This window comes from Nelumbo lutea, chromosome 7 (genome assembly GCF_056320005.1).
Source record: "Nelumbo lutea isolate HS-2025 chromosome 7, American lotus-T2T, whole genome shotgun sequence".
NCBI lineage: Eukaryota > Viridiplantae > Streptophyta > Magnoliopsida > Proteales > Nelumbonaceae > Nelumbo > Nelumbo lutea.
In genome coordinates, this window is record NC_142690.1 from 22,231,819 (window position 1) to 22,249,019 (window position 17,201).

At 39.8% G+C, this 17,201-nt stretch overlaps 1 protein-coding gene across 1 annotated transcript in view; it reads right to left on the bottom strand.

The window, feature by feature from the left end:
* Positions 1–12,380, bottom strand: part of ABCB25 (ABC transporter of the mitochondrion 3) — a 115,705-nt gene extending 103,325 nt beyond the window's left edge. Inside the window, exons 1-5 of the mRNA XM_088955097.1 lie at positions 11,731–12,380; positions 10,424–10,654; positions 10,068–10,254; positions 9,855–9,916; positions 2,508–2,551 (exon numbers count right to left, since the gene is read on the bottom strand). Of these exons, the coding sequence (XP_088811223.1) occupies positions 2,508–2,551; positions 9,855–9,916; positions 10,068–10,254; positions 10,424–10,654; positions 11,731–12,045 (839 nt within the window). The 5' untranslated portion in view covers positions 12,046–12,380. The remainder of the gene's footprint in view (positions 1–2,507; positions 2,552–9,854; positions 9,917–10,067; positions 10,255–10,423; positions 10,655–11,730) is intronic.
* Positions 12,381–17,201: the final 4,821 nt, after the last annotated feature.

The following is a 17,201-nucleotide window of genomic DNA, read 5'->3' on the forward strand; positions in this document are numbered from 1 at the left end:
TACTCGTGAGAGTCAGAGGAGGGTTTCTCCTCTCTTATGTGTTTTACCTTCTTTGCCTTCAGAAAACTTCGACGGATTTAGCCCAAGGCACATAATTCTCTCCATTTAATTTAATAGAGGTCATCTGAACATTCAGGTAGTCTGTAGGCACCATCACACTAGGTTTATAATCACTATTATCTCCCATTATGTTATCACCGATTCTGCACACTTGTTGAATTCTATTATCACTGAGATCTGCACACTACACACCACTAGGTCACACCTGTCACACTGATTGCAGCACTTATTGTTCCTAGAATGTGTACTCTTTACATCACAAACCCTAAATCACACCTGTCACACTGATTTCAGCACTTGTTGCTGAAAAGTGTGCTCTTTACACCACAAACCCTACTCCTACAACTACCTGAAATCTCACCACTATATGATCATATCTCTTCCTTCGAAATGCATAAAGAAACCAGCATAAACCCTAGCACATTACTGTCTCACACCCTAGCATATGGTCTGAAACACACTTCCTATTTAATCCATAACAGATATCATGCACTGAGAGAAATCAGTCCACACACGACAGCCACTGCACACACAGTTCAGCCCTCTATTCTTCTTCTACTAGGAGAGGGCGATCTCAGAAATCACAACAACCGACCACATACAACCTGACTGGAGGCATAGAAACCTCCAAGGGAAGAGGGCGATCACTCCTTTTCAGCCCTTTCCCTTATCTCCAATCGAATGCAGAAAAAAAGAGGAAAAACCCTAGATAGGGTGCGCAGAGAATAGAAACCTAGGCAAGCAGAAATCTAGGCAGATTCAAGTTGCTTTGATACCATGTTATAATTTGGTTCTGCCTTAGAGTTTTGTCTGTCTGAGATCAGTTATGTAGAAGGAGAAAGGTGGAAGAAAGAGAGAAAGAGAGAAGGGAGAAATTCTGGTTCGAACTGGAAGACTCAACTTAACATCTCCCAGTCGACCAGGCAGTATTTATATTATTCAAATTAATTGAAAAGACATATGTACCCTTACTTTAAGTTAGGAGCACTGGTTCCAACACAACATTACAGATCAGCAACATTAATCTAGGTATAAAGCTAGAAATACCCCTACGCTAACAATTTCTTATATTTGGAAATACTTTTGCTCTCTCTAGTTGCAGATGGGTTCCACCGCAGGGTATAGTGAATTTGTTCAGCTCAAATTTCCTAAGGCAGCAGAAAATGAGGGGGAGATGTATGTGGAAGGTGGTAAGGGCAATTGTGGTATGGTCCATATGGGAATAAAGAAACCAAAGGATATTCAATGAGAAATGTAAGTCAAGGGAGGAAGTGATTGAAATCATAAAGATCAGAACCGCACATTGGGTTAAAACATTGGACATCTTCAAAAACATATCTACAGACAATATACTAAGGAATTGGAGAGAAGTGGAAGAATCATAAATGCATAGAGAAAAGGCAAGAATGAATTAGAAACCATCAGGACCAAGCAAGCTAAAGCTGAAGTTGATGGCAGCTTCTTTGGCAATCCAGGGAGGGTTGGGATAGGGGGAGTTATTTGGAATCATCAAGGAGAAGTTGTGGCAATGTTCTCTAGACCAATTGGCTTTGAAAACTAAATTCAGGCTGAAACTCAAGCTCTCCTACAAGGTCTGAAACTGGCTGAGCAGTTGGGAGTAAGAGAGGTGGAAATTGAAGGGGATTGGACAAAACAAATCGACTTAGCACCTTGAAAGCTTAGCTTCATCTTCAGAAAAATTAGCTCACTAGCAAGAAAATTCAGCTCCGCTTTGATTGGGTCAAAAGGGAAGCGAATAGTATGGCGGATGCTCTAGTAAAACAGGGAGCTGATAGACCCACTTTATTTTGGGCATTTCTGTAATTTGTCGTAATTGATCATGAAAAAGGTGACACATTGTACTTTCAAAGTAACTTTAAATTAATTAAAGGTTGTTATTTACTGATCAAAAAAAACTCTAGTTGAAAGTCCTTGCAAACCGCAAGCCCTGAAGTAGGAAAAAAAAGCACAATGGAGAAAGAAGAATCTCCAATTAAATTACCAATTCACAGAATTTAAAACCAATAAAAACTTCAGTAACACAATTCCTGAAAGTTTATTTTACAAAACAAGTTAGTTTCAACCAAAAGAAATAAGAATTGAAGGAAGATTCAAGACCAAAATAATGGATGGCCTAAAATGATGGCATATTAATGTATTATAATTTCTAGGACATTAGACATGGATGAGCTTTCCAATTCAATGCAAAGAAAAAAGAAAATTCAATACCACTGCACTTAATTCTCGCAAGTAAGAAGCCTATAGAGTTTAGACAAATATGTATTCCAGATAGGGGACTATTAAGAAAAACACATACATCGAGAAAGAAATACAAATAATACCAATTAGCAAACATTAATAAGCATGTTGATATAATGCCCCATGCAAGCATAGTTCTGAGTAACAAAAAGCAAATCTACCACTGTAAAATTTTCATGCCTTCCTACCTTAGATGGTACCGAAGGTCAAGACCATGTAAATGGGAAAACACCTGCACAAATTGAAAACTCCATCACTGAGTAAGAATCTTAACTCAGACCATATCATCATTTTGATCAAACATGAATAAATAGGAAACGATGACAAGAACTCTAATGGCAGGGTGCTGCCACTAGATAGAAGATAGACTTGGATAAGAAGAGACTAATAATATGTCTCAAGCACAACTAGTCAGTTGTGCTTGACTACTTGTTAGATTACATATTGAGGCCTATGAATGGAATGACAAACCCATTATAGAAAATGTTTAATGATCAATAGAAAGGAAAAAAAAAAGTTTCACCATACAGTAAGCCATAGCCTGAAGTCAAAATATAAATGGAGTTAGAGGAACTTGAGGGGCATCTTATTCCCCTTGCTAATGCTACTAGATCTAGGGTACATGCATTTGCCAAAATAAATTTAAAGAACTTTGCATGGCGGTACTTTTGTTCAAGATTGCTTTCCATAATAGTATTTAATAAATCATTTTGGACCTCCTGATATTGGCATAACCCAAGATCGATAAAGGAATACAACTATAACAAATAAGCTTCATATACGAGTAACAAAAATTTTTTAGCAATAAATGAAAAAGAAAAATTTATTAAAGAAGAAGAAAGTACAATAAGGTGATAAGATATCACCACAAAATTTCAAAACCCAAGACCTACATCACCAAGACCCTCCAACCCCTATAGATACAAACTCTTTTTCTTCCCTAATTTTTACAAAACCAACAAAACTCACGACCAAAACCCAGAACACTTCAAAACCTAGCAGTCCCCTTTAAGATCCCCAAACCAATGACCCTAACAACTTTCAGCATTCAGGTCTCCCCTTTAGAGCCTTCTTCATTCAAAGGATGTCTCTTTTCCAATTCCTGGAACATTTTTCTTGCATATTTTTCCCCTCCTACAAAAGATAACCCTAATATATTGCTTACTTGGACTTCAATTTCCACCATCTTTTCCAAATCCACATTCTCTTCTATCTTTCTTTATCAACAATTACCTCCTCCTCTTCAGACTTGTCTTCCTCTAAATCCTCCTGTCCCGACCTCTCCTCTTTTCTCTGCAAAACCATAGTCTTCCAACCATAGTTGTCAAGGTGACGCCTAGGTGACTAGGCGCTTTTCAAAGAGCGTCTCGCCAAAACGCCAAGAAAAAATATGTTAGGCGCATGCTTAGGGGACTGAAACACATATATACTATATAATATTTATTAAATAAAAATAGATATAAAATATATAATATTTTATTGGTTGGTTTTAGGTTTTAATTTTATAATAGAACCTGCTGCATGTTATCATGTTTTTGTTGTGAGGAAAGTAAGAACAAAATAATCTTCGAGGGTTTCACTTTGACAAAAGAACCGAACCGAGGAAGAGGAGAGAACAACAGCCCTCCATCGTTCCCACATAGTTCTCTAAGTCAAGGTGAGTTAATCAGTTTCCTTCTTCTTCTTCGTTTTGTTCTCTGTTTCCTGATTTAAAACAGTGGTTATGCCCCATTTTTCTCCTCTTACTTTCTGTATCTTTTCCCCAAGTTTTTTGATTCATTTTGTTGTACTAAAACAGGGGCTCCGCCCCCTTCTTTTGTTCTTAATTTTTTTGTGTTTTCAGCTTTTGTTCTCAATATTGGTGTCTGAAACAGGGAGGAACAGGGGTTTCACCCCTTCTTTTATTCTTCACATTCTTCTTTTATTTTAAGCATTTTTTCACCAGCTTTTCTGGGTCTAGAACAGGGGCTCTGCCACCTACTTTTCTTCTTCATTTTCTTCTTTTGTTTTTTTATTCTTTTTTTAATACATAAAACCAAAAAAAATACTAATTCAGAAGGGGTAGAAATCCATCAGCTTCTTATTTTTAAATTCCACCTGGGCGCCCCATGGTCGCCTAGCCTCGCCTTGGCGCCTTGAAAACTATGATCTTCTATTTGAGCTTCAGAATAAGACTCCATATCCCTCTTTCCCACCTCAACTTTCAACGTAGCAACAATATTGTTACTTTAAGCTGAGCTCTGCCTTCATTTCTGGATTTCATTCCCTTCCTCTAATATATCCTCTTGAGCTTATTGCAAGGACCATCATCAAAGAGACCTTCCTAAACCTCTGCTTCCACCTCTTTATCCAAGTCCAATTTCTTCTCCACCATTCTTGTTTGATCTAATATCTGCTCATTTTCACTCTCTCGTGGCTCAGATTCTTTTCCAACCAGATCCTTCCCACAAGTTGGCAGCAACAGGGCACAAGACAAAAAAGGTACCCGAAGGCAGCCTTATACACCAAAGTACCTGCTCCTATTACTTCAAAACATTGATTCACTATAAAATCTTTATTACTCAACCCAAATAATATTGGACAAATATCACATAATTGCCAACCTTACACCACAAATCTTCCCAAAACCTGACTTTAGAACAATTGCCTACCAAAAACTTGTAAGTAGCAAACAATTGTTGAAACTTCGTTATCACCTTCTAAACAAAAGCCCTATAAGATCCTGATAATGAAAGGAAAAAAAAAAAGTTTGATTTGAGGTTAACTGCAGTAAGAGTGTATTCTTCTTCCTTTTTATTCTTTCTTTCCCTCTTCTCAATCTCAGATCAGAAACATTTTTCTTGTCCTACTTCTTGTCTCTATTCTCAGATTTTTTTATTGGAAACGGTAACTTCATTAATGCATAATTAAGTACAACTGTCACCCATAAACAGGTATTGAGTCCCCAGTAATCTTTATTACAAAACTGCCCAAAACATACTCTCCCTCACAGTCCCTTGTTTAGCCAATGTATCAGCTAAACCATTAACGGATCCCCTTGTCCAGTTGAAGCAAGCACCAATCTCCCTTGTTATATTGAGGATTTCCCTTATGGCTGTGTAGGTATGTAGCGCTCACTTAAACCCTCAGAGAACATTAAACATCAAGATCAACACCACAAAATACACGTGAGCAGCTCACAACCAACCCCCACGCTGTGATGAACCCGCAGCACACCAGCATCCCTGCGATGAACTCGAAATACGTATCGCAGTAATCGCGATAAACCCACAGGTCACCGAGTAAAGTCAGCGTTAGAACCCAAAGAAACCACAGCCGAACCCATCCGAGAGTCCCAAGCTCTCAAGAATGTGAGATGAAGCCACACCCGCCAAAGCGTGCGATAAACCCACAGCCCGCGAACACGCTCGTGGCGACGGGTCAGGAGGGACCTAGGTCGAGCCCATAGCGAGGCCCGTGTATGCCCGGAGACACGTGGAATCCACAACAATTAAGGACGCAGCGAGTCGCCACATGGGACCAGCTAAGCGTCGCCCGTCAAGCGGTGATGTCATTGATGCCATGCAGGATTAGTTATAATGCACAAAAAGGCAGTAGCACACGTGAGTAATGAGGAACCTCAAGGATAAGAAAAGCCAATCCTCGAGAAGATCCTCATGAGACGCGTGGCAAAACCCCAGTAGTGCATCCAATATTTGACAGTGAATCAAATATTCCCTTTTCCTGATATGAAACGAATATCCTCATCTCCTACCTTTTAGGATCTCGGGATCTCCTCCATAAATAGAGATCCTCCTCGTATCAGAAGGGACCCGATCCAAAGCACTTGTCATCCAATGCCCCGGAGGACACCCCGGCTCTCCTATTCCCGCATCCTGAGAGACTCCCCCATTTTTCCCTACTCACGGAACCTTTCTCTGTCTTTCAAAGAAACCGCTCCCCAACCAAGCCTTACCCAGCCTACAAGTTGTCTATAAATCCAAGCTCCCAACTTACCTGATTGCAGCAACTCAATTAACAATTTAGAGTCTTTCCTCTATCTCAATTTGGTTTAACCCCAATTGTTTGGCGTATCTTGCACCTTGAAGCAAGGCCATCACCTCCACTCTCAATGAGTCCCCCATTCTTATTGGCCCCGAAAACATAGCAACAATTCTTCCATTTTCATCTCTAAATACTCCCCCTATACCTGAAGGGTCCGGGTTACCTCTAGAGCTCCCATCAAAGTTCAGTTTCATTCTTTGTTATGTTGGTGGGGACCAAAATTCCTACACAGTAGGTTTTATGGAAGTTGTAGATGCCACCACTCCCCAATTGCTATAAATGTCCTCGGCTGAGATGTCTTTAAACAAATCCAAAGTTTTCAACCATTGAATAGTCATAATGGTTATTCTTTCTACAATTTCCTCCTTGGATTTCTCCACTCCTTTAAAGATCCTATTGTTTCTTTCATCCCAAAGTGACCATAGGATAGCTGCTCTTGTGGCTCTCCACATTAATCTTCCACGTCTCTTCGGTTGCTTGAAAAAGCTTGGGTCAAAAAGACTTGCCACATCCAGGGGAGGTGTCCACCTACAACCAAGGATAGAAGAGAACCAAGTCCAAATAAAGCACACAAATGGACAAGAAATTAATAGGTGTGTGATCGTCCCACCAGAACCCAAGTAGAGGCTACAAACATAGGGCAACAGGAAAAAACTTGACCTTTTACTTTGCAACATACCTAGAGTATTGATTTTTGGAGAAACAGCTCCCAGTAAACATCCTTTGAAGGAATGCTGATTGTAGGGTTTGTTGACTGAATGATGACATCAAAGAAAGAGGAACAAGTGAACACACCAGATGGGGAAGGTTTCCAAATTCCATTATCCAAACAAGATTGATCCAGATAGGTTGACCCTAAAAGGGTAACTAATTCATCCACCATTGCCATTTCCAACTCCCTTAGACCTCTCCTCATACCCAGGTCCCAAGAATTATCAATAAAAACTAAAGAGATCATTCTTCCTTTATTTTCTAACAGTGAATAAATAGTAGGAAACCTATCACTAAGGGAAACCTCTCCAACCCAAACATCTTCCCAAAACAACATTGTTTCTTGCATAGGCATCAAACTTAAAGTAGGGATGAAAGGCAATATACCATGAATAGATTTCCAGGGAGAGCATCGAGAAGCCCTAGGGTTGACTCTTGCATCTCAACCATTGTCTGCAAATCCATGAATGTTAATAATCACTCTAGGCCAAAGTCTATCTTGTTCCAACGGCAATCTCCATAACTATTTCCCCAATAATGTAATGTTTCTTAGTCTAATATTTCCAATTCCTAGGCCTCCTTCATCTCTACTTCTAGAAACCACCTCCCACTTCACTAGGTGGTCTTTTCTAGTGTCTCTTGGTTACCAAAGGAAGTCTCTCATAATCTTCTCTAGCTGGTTTGCCACTTTCACCAATATCCCAAAAGTAGATAGGAAATACATGGGTAAGTTAGCCAATGTTGACTTTATTAGGGTTATCATACCTCCCAAAGAAATGTAGTTTCTCATCCAATTTGTAAGTCTCTTTGTAAATCTCTCAATCACTGGATAAGCTATATGTATTTGGATTTCCTCCTAATAGTAGTTCCAAATATTGCAATGGCCAATCCCCTACTTCACACCCCAACTGTCCAGCTAGCAAATTCACCTTTTCACTCCCTAAATTTACTCCTACTACACATCTCTTGCCCCAATTAATTTTAAGGTTGGAGATCCTCTCAAATTTATATACTATCCTTTTTGCCCTCACAAAATAAGATAATACCATCTGCAAACTGTAGATGTGTAACCACCACTTCCTCCCTTCCAACTTTCCAGCCTCTAAACATATTGTTAGCATTTACCCTTATGATCAATTCACTCAACACATCAGCTACCAGAGTAAATAGGAAGGGGCAAAGAGGATCTCCTTGTCCAAGGCCCCTTTTGGCAGGAAAGAAATTCTCTTGCTACTCCATTTACCAAAACTGAGAAGTGACATGAAGAAGTGCAGCCTTTCACCCATCTACACCATCCTGCTCCGAAACCCCTACGCTTAAGAATGTCCATCAGAAACTCCCGGTCCACCATGCCATAACTCATAAGCCTTTTCTAAATCCAACTCACAAACCAGTCTCTTTTGCTTCTCCCTTCTTCTAAACTCTACACATTCATTGGCAATGTGAATTTGATCCATTATTTGTCTCCCAAAAACAAAGGCCCCTTGATTTGGTGAAATCATCGAGGGGAGTACATTCTTTATTCTTAGGGCCAAAATCTGGAAAATGATCTTGTACATGTTTCCTATCAGACTTATGGGCCTAAAGTCCTTCGGCTGGATTGCATCCACTTTCTTTGGTATCAAAGCAATGAAAGTTACATTTATCAAAAAAAAGACAATGAAAGCTACATTTGCACCTAAGTTAAATTTGCCCCTCTCATAGAATTCATCAAAAATCTCCATCAGATCACCCTCAATTATCTCCCAACAATCTTGATAGAATGCCATCGTAAAACCATCAGGTCCCAGCCTCACAGGGCTTTAAGTCTCTAAATCAAAAAGATTGCATTTTTCACTTCTTGAACCTCAAATTTCTTTTCCAAGGAATCCAACAACTCTCTATTTACAGCCCTCCATTCCAGGCCCTCTAAATCTTCTCTTGAACTCCTCGATCCCTCATAAAGTGTTTTGAAAGGATCCACAAAGGCTTGATCTATGTCCTCATGTCTTGTCAATACTTGCCCATTCCATTCCAATTTCATCACTGAGTTTTTCCTTTCTCCCATTTGCCAACATATGAAAAAAAAATGGTATTGTCATTCCCTTCCCTAAGCCATTGACATCTAGATTGTTGTCTCCAAGTAACCTCCTCTTTTCTTAGAATGTCTTAATCCTTTTTCAACCCCTATCTCTCTCATAATTCAAATCCTTAATTTATATTCTTCAAATTTCAAAGTATTGGAAACGTAAGGTGTATTGGAAAGGCAATAAGAGACATATCGGCATATGCTTTGGATACACGTGGACACAGATGAAAAATCAAAATATGCATGTATACGCTAGGAAACTCAAATAAATTTGGAAAAAAAAATATACTAATAACAACAAATATAAGCTTTCTGTGGTTATATATAAGTTACTTAAACATAAAAAGCAATACTTTAATGGCTTATATAAAGTGTGAGATATCAAGACACAATTGGTAACCATCAAAAAATGATGGAAGAACTAAAATGAGCAATACAGCCCAATACATTGCAAAATTTTAAACCTTGGCACTCTTAACCAACCATGTTAATCATATTATTCCCATCCTATATAACTGGATTCCAAGGGGTTGAACAATACTTAAGACCAAAGATGAACAAGCTACCATAGGATCAATAAGCAGTATAGAATATTACAATGCAAATTCTTTAAATTAAAATAAATACATATGTATCAAACAACAAAAAGTAACTTCTCCCACTAGAAGAACAACCCAGCAAAAAGAAAAGGATTAAGGAGGTTTTTTCTTACCTTCCTAGAAACTAATCGGATGGTCTGTGATGCCACCTTAGAAAATACAGCATTCCGCAACTCTACAAGAAAACAACGGTTTGCCATTTGTATGAAAGATGACCAAGCATTAAGAAGCAACCAATAAAACCTTTAATGGATATAAAAATCCAATACAAGCACTCTATCAATCCAAAACCAGACAAGTCTAAAAGATTACTTCATTTGTAATACCGTTGCAAGCAGATGCCCCCGCCCTTGCTATTCCATACCCAACTAGAACAGCTGCTGGAGTCGCAAAAAGCGCAACAACAGTGGAATTAGCTGTCATAAATGAGGAAAGTGCACCACCAGCCCCTGTAGCATTTGTCAACCAATCCACCGCAAGCTTGAATAAGAATGGAACTTGAACATTTAGAACCTGAATGATAATATTAAAGATACTTGTGAGGGAATTATTGGTAGAACCACTTTTTGTTTTCCTATATTATGTGTTTCAGCAGATACACAATTTTTTCCAATAAAAGAAAGAATGGTGATAGAATGACCATAAGAAGAAATTTTTCTAAATAAGAGAAAAAAATGATCACCTTTGCCCCAACCAGAAGACCCAATGCCATTACCACCCTCAATTGAAACTCAAGGTTATCTTTCAGCCATAAGTACTTTGCAAGAGTGCGCAGGATAGTCATGTCTGTGATTTTTTCTTTAGAAGCTCCTTTAACAACTATATTGGTTTGGTTTTGCTCTCTCACTTGCTGTGTGCGCTTCAAATCACCCACTGATGTTGAAAACATTGCATAACCCTTGTATAACGAATTCTGTTTACAAGTTTGAATCAGAGAAGCATTACTTCAACAACATTAAGGAGAAGAATATTGCCTTACAACTACTAGCATGGCTTGAGAATGAAACATAAACGCTGGCCAGGGAAGTACCCAGACTTTTTTTTTTTTGGATAATTTAAGTAGAAGCTCACTACTTAGTTGATGGTTGATCAACGAATTGAGATTAGTCACAATTAGGAAAAATACGATGAATCTAATATCTTTTCTTTATTTCTTTTTTTTTCCTTTTGGTAGGTAGAAATTTAAAGTTTAAAGCAGGTAACATGCTTAATTGCTGCAACTTCCTCGTTCTTGTAGGGTTTCCTTACATTTTTAATTGAATATCTGGAGTCGAAGATAAGTAGACTTGTTATGGTTTTTTTATTTTTTATTTTTTTTTTGGGGGGGGGGGTGGGGGGGTAAAAGGATGGAAATAGGGGCTACATAATTTTATTTTTACTTTTACTTTTAGTTATAGTTTAATTTATTTTTATTGGAGATATACAATGAAATTAAAGATGATTGAAGTATGTGTGATGCCTCCTTTCATTATAGAAAAAAACTCTGACATTCCCACACCCCTCACTCACCAAAGAAAACCATAACCACCCCCCCACCCAAAAAAAAACAGCAGACACCACTCACTAATAACCTAGAACACCCTCAGCCCAAAACTCAAGGCATTTTTGTCAAGGGTAGGTGAATCCTTGATCAGTATCTCGTTGCAAATAGGACTGTGGACAGTTTAAAATATCAAGTCTGCGAGGAATACCAAGTAAGCTAAACTAGAGAAAGCTTATGAAATGGTGATCAAGGGGTGCGCTTTGTCAGCTCATTTCTTTATCAATATTAGTGAGAACCCCACTTCTGTTGATAAGCAACCGCACTTTGAATGGCAGGTAACATGTACACCAGATATTTCTTTATAATTTAACTTGGATTTTCGTATACCACTTCGAATGGAATTCATCATCTAAAATCAATACATTGCTAAGACTCATTCCAATCTCTTCAAAAAGAGTATTTGGGCAAGCAGAGAAATGAAAAAACAAGATAAAGCTCATACTTACAGATTCTCTATATGGTCGAGGCAGCCCAGGTAAAGACGTATCCGACAGAAACCCAGTGAGATGCCTAAAAAACCCAGCTTTGCTTGCAACAGTATCCAGTTTGTGACGACCAATAGCCAATTCTCCAGAAAACCCATAATTCCTATTCTTCATTACCTCTTTAGGTCCTACACGAGGCCAACGCTCTCGAGAAATCCGGTGACTTGTGCTCCACCGGCTTGGGAGCACTGTGCTTCGACAGAAACCGTGCGCATTCATCTCTGCTCTGCTCCGGAAGAGCTCGCTGACCCTCAAGCACTTTGAAGCGGCTAACATGCTGGACTGCCGTCTGCTGCAACGTCTTAGTTCTGGTAGCTTTGCCTTTCGTTTCTAATTGAATCTCTGGTGCCAAAGATGAGTAGTCTTTGTGGGTTTTTTTCTTTTGAAATAGGATGAAAAGAAGATGGGCAGATACATTGTATATTAGAGTCCAGCCGTGCTAAAGGATGGTAGATTCGAAAACAAAAATGTCCTAACTCCTAAATTTGCTAGCCACCGGTTTTATTTCATTCCCTCCACAAGTGCCTGTAATAATGCTGTTACAGTATTATGGTAATATTCAACCAAGCTTTCACATCTCTTTTTTATAGTGAATTTTTCCTACAATTCTAGATATTTGTCTTCGAATCTCACTTTTATATACAATTTTATAAGGGTTCGACTATGATATCATGGAATCTTTTTCTTTTTATGTTTTTAATCATTATCATTAAAAATTAATTAATTTATATATATAATCTAAAATAAAAGATTGTACCCAATTGTAGTACATTTGAAAAACAAAATCTTTTTTATATAACCTGAAATCTTATAATCTTTCCTTTCATGATTTTAAGCATTACAATTACAAATTTAATTAATTGCAATGATGCATTGAATAAAACAAAAAAAAAAACAATCATATTTCTTATTTCTTTTCATCCTTCATATTTGATACTGTAAATATAATTATTTACAATGGTGCCATTGCTAATTATTTATAATGGTGCCACTAAATTTTTATTTTTTTTCATATTTATCAAAAATTATCTTTATCTCTCATTTTATTTTATAGTCGGGCCATGTTGGGCTATGCCCTACAGGTTGTGCTTCCCTCTCCTGTGATACTTTAAGGGGTCGGCATGGCATGGGCCTCGATCTAAGCCCGCACAGGTCGATGTCGTGCTGTAGTTCAAGTTGGTCTGCGAGCCAAGTCTTAGGTCAGGTTGTGGCCACAAATCAAGTTAATCTATATTTTTTTTAATTTTTGAAAAAAAAATAATGAAAAGGTTAACATAAATTAGAAAATAGATAAAAATTTAAAAAATATCTTAAATTTTTATTTTATATGAAATTTGATATATACAATTGTTTATATAGGCAATACAAAATGAAATAATATAATAAAATTATACATTATATAATTATTGTATATAATATACAACACAAGCCCAGCGGGCCCATGCCGTGCCACAGGCCAGACTAAGCCATGTTTTTCAAAAAATTTGAAAAAAAAAATAATGAAACATTTAACACAAATTAAAATAAATACCAAAAAATTAAAAAATATATTAAAACTTTATTTTATATGAATTTTGATGTATACAATTAAAAACTAAATTATATATATTAATATATTATATAGTTATTATTAGGCCACAAACCAAGTGAAGCCATGTTTCTATAAATTAAAAAATAGATAAAAAAATTAAAAGTATCTTAAAATTTTATTTTATATGATTTTTTTATGTATACGATTGTTTATATATGCAATAATAAAGTGAAATAATATACAAAATTATACATGTTAATATATTATATAATTATTGTATATAAGATACAACCCAAGCCCATGCAGGCCTGTATCGTGCCACAGGTTGGGATGGTCCACAAACCAAGTGTTACGCCAAGCCAGGCCACGAACCAGGCTAAGCCTATTCATGGGCTCGATAGCTTAATAGTTCAACCTTACCCATTAACAATGCTAAATTAAATAATTAAATAATTTGAGATAGCCTTTACCAATCTTGTGTTGATAATACATAAAGATTATTTATGTATTTACTTATTTTATTAGATTATTAAATTAGTTAATAATTTAATAACCTAACAAATTATTATTGCTAGCAAAGTAAGACATAGAGTCGTGTATATATTTATATATATTTACTACTTCACTTGATTGTCTATTTATCTCATTTATTTATTTATTAAATTAAATTAAATTAACTATTTACAATTATTACACCATATAAAACAAAAAAAACAATGGCAAAAGTCATCTCTCCCTTTTCACTTTATTGCGCCACTGCCATTCTGAAGGGACGTGCGTTGGCGGTTTTGTCAGTTGTAGGAAGATGTGCGGTGCATTGTTAGTTTCAGAAAGACGTGCGCCAATCACGTCTCAATCTCCGGGGATGTGCGGTCAGCGCGAATGTGGGCCGTCGGGTCGTCATTGATCTGCATGGTCGGTTCTTGGTTATTGTAGCTATAAATAGTGGGGGACCCCAGCCGATTTGTCACTTCTGCGGTTTGCCTCTTGAGCTCGCGTCCAAATTTTTAGTTCGCGTCCAGGTTTTTCAGCTCGAATCTAGGCTGCTTACTTAGCCTTCAAGGTTTTGGACTTGTTCCTGTCTCCAGAACCCTCAGAACTTTCTTCCGGTGAGTACCTTCTTGAATCCACCTATTTTCCTCGATGTCTAGCTTTGATAGCTCAGACGACTCTTCAAGTAGGACTGATGTAGGTTCTACAAACCGAGTCGTATCCCCCGACTGCCTTAGTGATCCCGAGGTGAAACTTGATGATGACTATGAACCCGTAGGCCGAGCCGCTTCGGGCAGTTTGGCGTCTACCTCTCGCCGAGGTCAGATGCTAGACAGGTTTGGTCCCTCGACCATGACGCCCGAGGGGCTCTAATCTATACTCATGTATTATGATCTGCCTGGGGGGTATACATATTTCATTCATTCGGCTAGTTTTCCTTGGGAACACGGTCCTGACGAGATCGTGATTTTTCGAGAGCAGCTCGCTGCGGGGCTGCGACTACCTTTCCACCCCCTTCTAGTCAAAGTCATAAACCACTTTGGTGTTACCATTGGCCAGCTTCATCCGAACTCTATTCGGAACCTGGTGGGGATAGTCCCCCTCTTTTGTGAACAGAACTTCCCTTTAGATTTGGAGATTTTCTCCTCTATCTTGATGCTCAAGAAACAAGCGGGTTCTTTTCCTGGGGGAAGACGGGCGTATTACCTTTCTCCTCACCCGGGCTTTAAGCTTATGCACGATCTTTCTAATAAGGTCCCGGCGTGGAAGCGGGACTACTTCGGTGTGCGAAGTGCACAAGGATGGCCCTTTCAGACCGGGTGGGGTGAGGCCGCTCCTGATTCTGGTGTCACTCTCGACAAAGAGACGGTGAAGGGCCTCCGGCAATGGGCACGACAAGGTTTAAAGTGTCATTAGTACTTAACGGAGGCCAAGCTCATTGCGGCCGGCCTGAGTTCGGGTAGGTTTCTAATTCTGCGGCTTTTTGCTTGCTTTGTTCCTTCATTTTTTCCGATGTCGAACTCGTTTCTGCAGGTGTGATGGACGCGGAGAGAACTCGTGGGGGGCGTCTGTTACAAGGCATGAAGAGGAGGAAGCGGGTCGCCAAGCGAACTCGTACCGAGCTGCCCCCGGATGAGGACCCTCAAGTTCCAGGCCACACGCCGGAGGATCTGCCCAGGGAGCCCGAGGTGACTCCACCAATGCATGAAGCGGCCGGGGTGCCTTACGCTGAGACTACTCACACGGGTGCTCCTGCTTACTCTAGTGCTTTTGCTCACTCTAGGTCCGCTCATACGCGAGCTGGGGCCTCGGGCTCGGGAGCTCAAAGGGAGTTCAGGAGCGTGTTGACGCCGAACTACGCTCTTCAGAAGAGTAGGGAGGCTACTTTCCCCGAGGAGATCGCGGCGTGGACCGATCTTCCTTTGAATCAGGTCGCCTGCCGCGCCATAACACATGCTATGGTGGTAAGTCAGATTTCATCTGCCTTCTTCATTTTCTATCGCTTTTGCTGTTAATAACTTGTTTCTTTTGGTAGGTGAATTCTTCAATTCACGCCTTAGCAGCCCAAGTAGAGAGGAGTTCGCGACAGGCGCGAGCTGCTGAGGCTGTCGCCCATGCTGCTGAAGAGGCTTTCCGTGCCGCTGAGGCGAATACCCGAGTTGCTGAGGCGGCCGCTTATGCTACCGAAGAGGCTGCTCGCATCGCCATGGCCAGGCAGGCGATGTCTCAACGTGATGCCGAGGCCATGGGGGTAGTCGTCAAGCACATGGCGGACTTGAAGTTGGACTTGCAGCATCAAGTCGAATATCTTCAGGAGGACATCAGGGAGAAAACGCAGATTTTTTCCTAAGGCATTGAAGACGCCAAGAAGAAGGCCGTTGAAGACTATATTGCCTCTCCGCGTTTTGACGATCTGATGGTGGATTCTTACAGAAGGGGGTTCAAGCTGAGCCGATGGATGATCTGGAACACGTACCCCGACCTCGATGTTAGTGCCATATCCACTTCGCGTATAACTCAGGAGAAGGCCAATGCTGCCGATGGCGAGCCGGATTCTGAAGGAGAGGTAGGGCCTTCGGGTGTTGTTGAAGTGCCTTCTGATGGCGAAGAAGTAGCTCCGAGCATGTAAAGATTTTTTTTTAAGTGCCTTTTGATGGCCAATGTACTCCTGTTTCTTGCAACGGAATAGACAATCTTTTTGACCAAGTGTTGTTTTTTCCGAACTGATTCTTTGTCGAACTGATAATATGCCATTGTTTATTATCTGGGTTATTGTACTTACGTGACCTGTTTCAGCGCTAAGGATTTTGTAGCGAACTGATTTTTTGCCGAGCTGATAATATGCCTGACTTTTCTTTGCTTGCTTACGCCGAGGTTTCTCTTGGCTCTGCATCATGGCCCTTGGGCCCTTGAAGAGATTTCGTCCACTTCGCTTGGTGGTTTATAGGTAGTATCGCCTTAAGTTCACAATGTTCCATGCTCGAGGTACTTGTTTGCCTTCTAAGGTTTCGAGCTCGTATGCCCCCCCGAGTGCTCTCTTTACCTTATAGAGCCCTTCCCAGTTTGGTCCAAGTTTGCCCACACCGGGTTCGGGCACCATAATTTTACGAAGGACCAGGTCGCCGACCCGGAAGCTTCGCTGCTTTACTCTGGCATTGTAGTATCGAGCTACCTGCTGCTGATAGACCGCTGTTCGGATGTGCGCGAGGTCCCTTACCTCGTCCAGTAGGTCAAGGTTGGTCCGTAACTCATCTCCGTTTGTCTGATCGTCATATGTTTCTAGTCGCAATGTTGGTACTTCGATTTCCGCCGGGATCACTGCTTCAGTGTTGTAGGTGAGGTTGAAGGGGGTTTCTCCCGTGGTGGTTTTTTCTGTAGTTCGGTGAGCCCATAAAATGCTTGGTAGCTC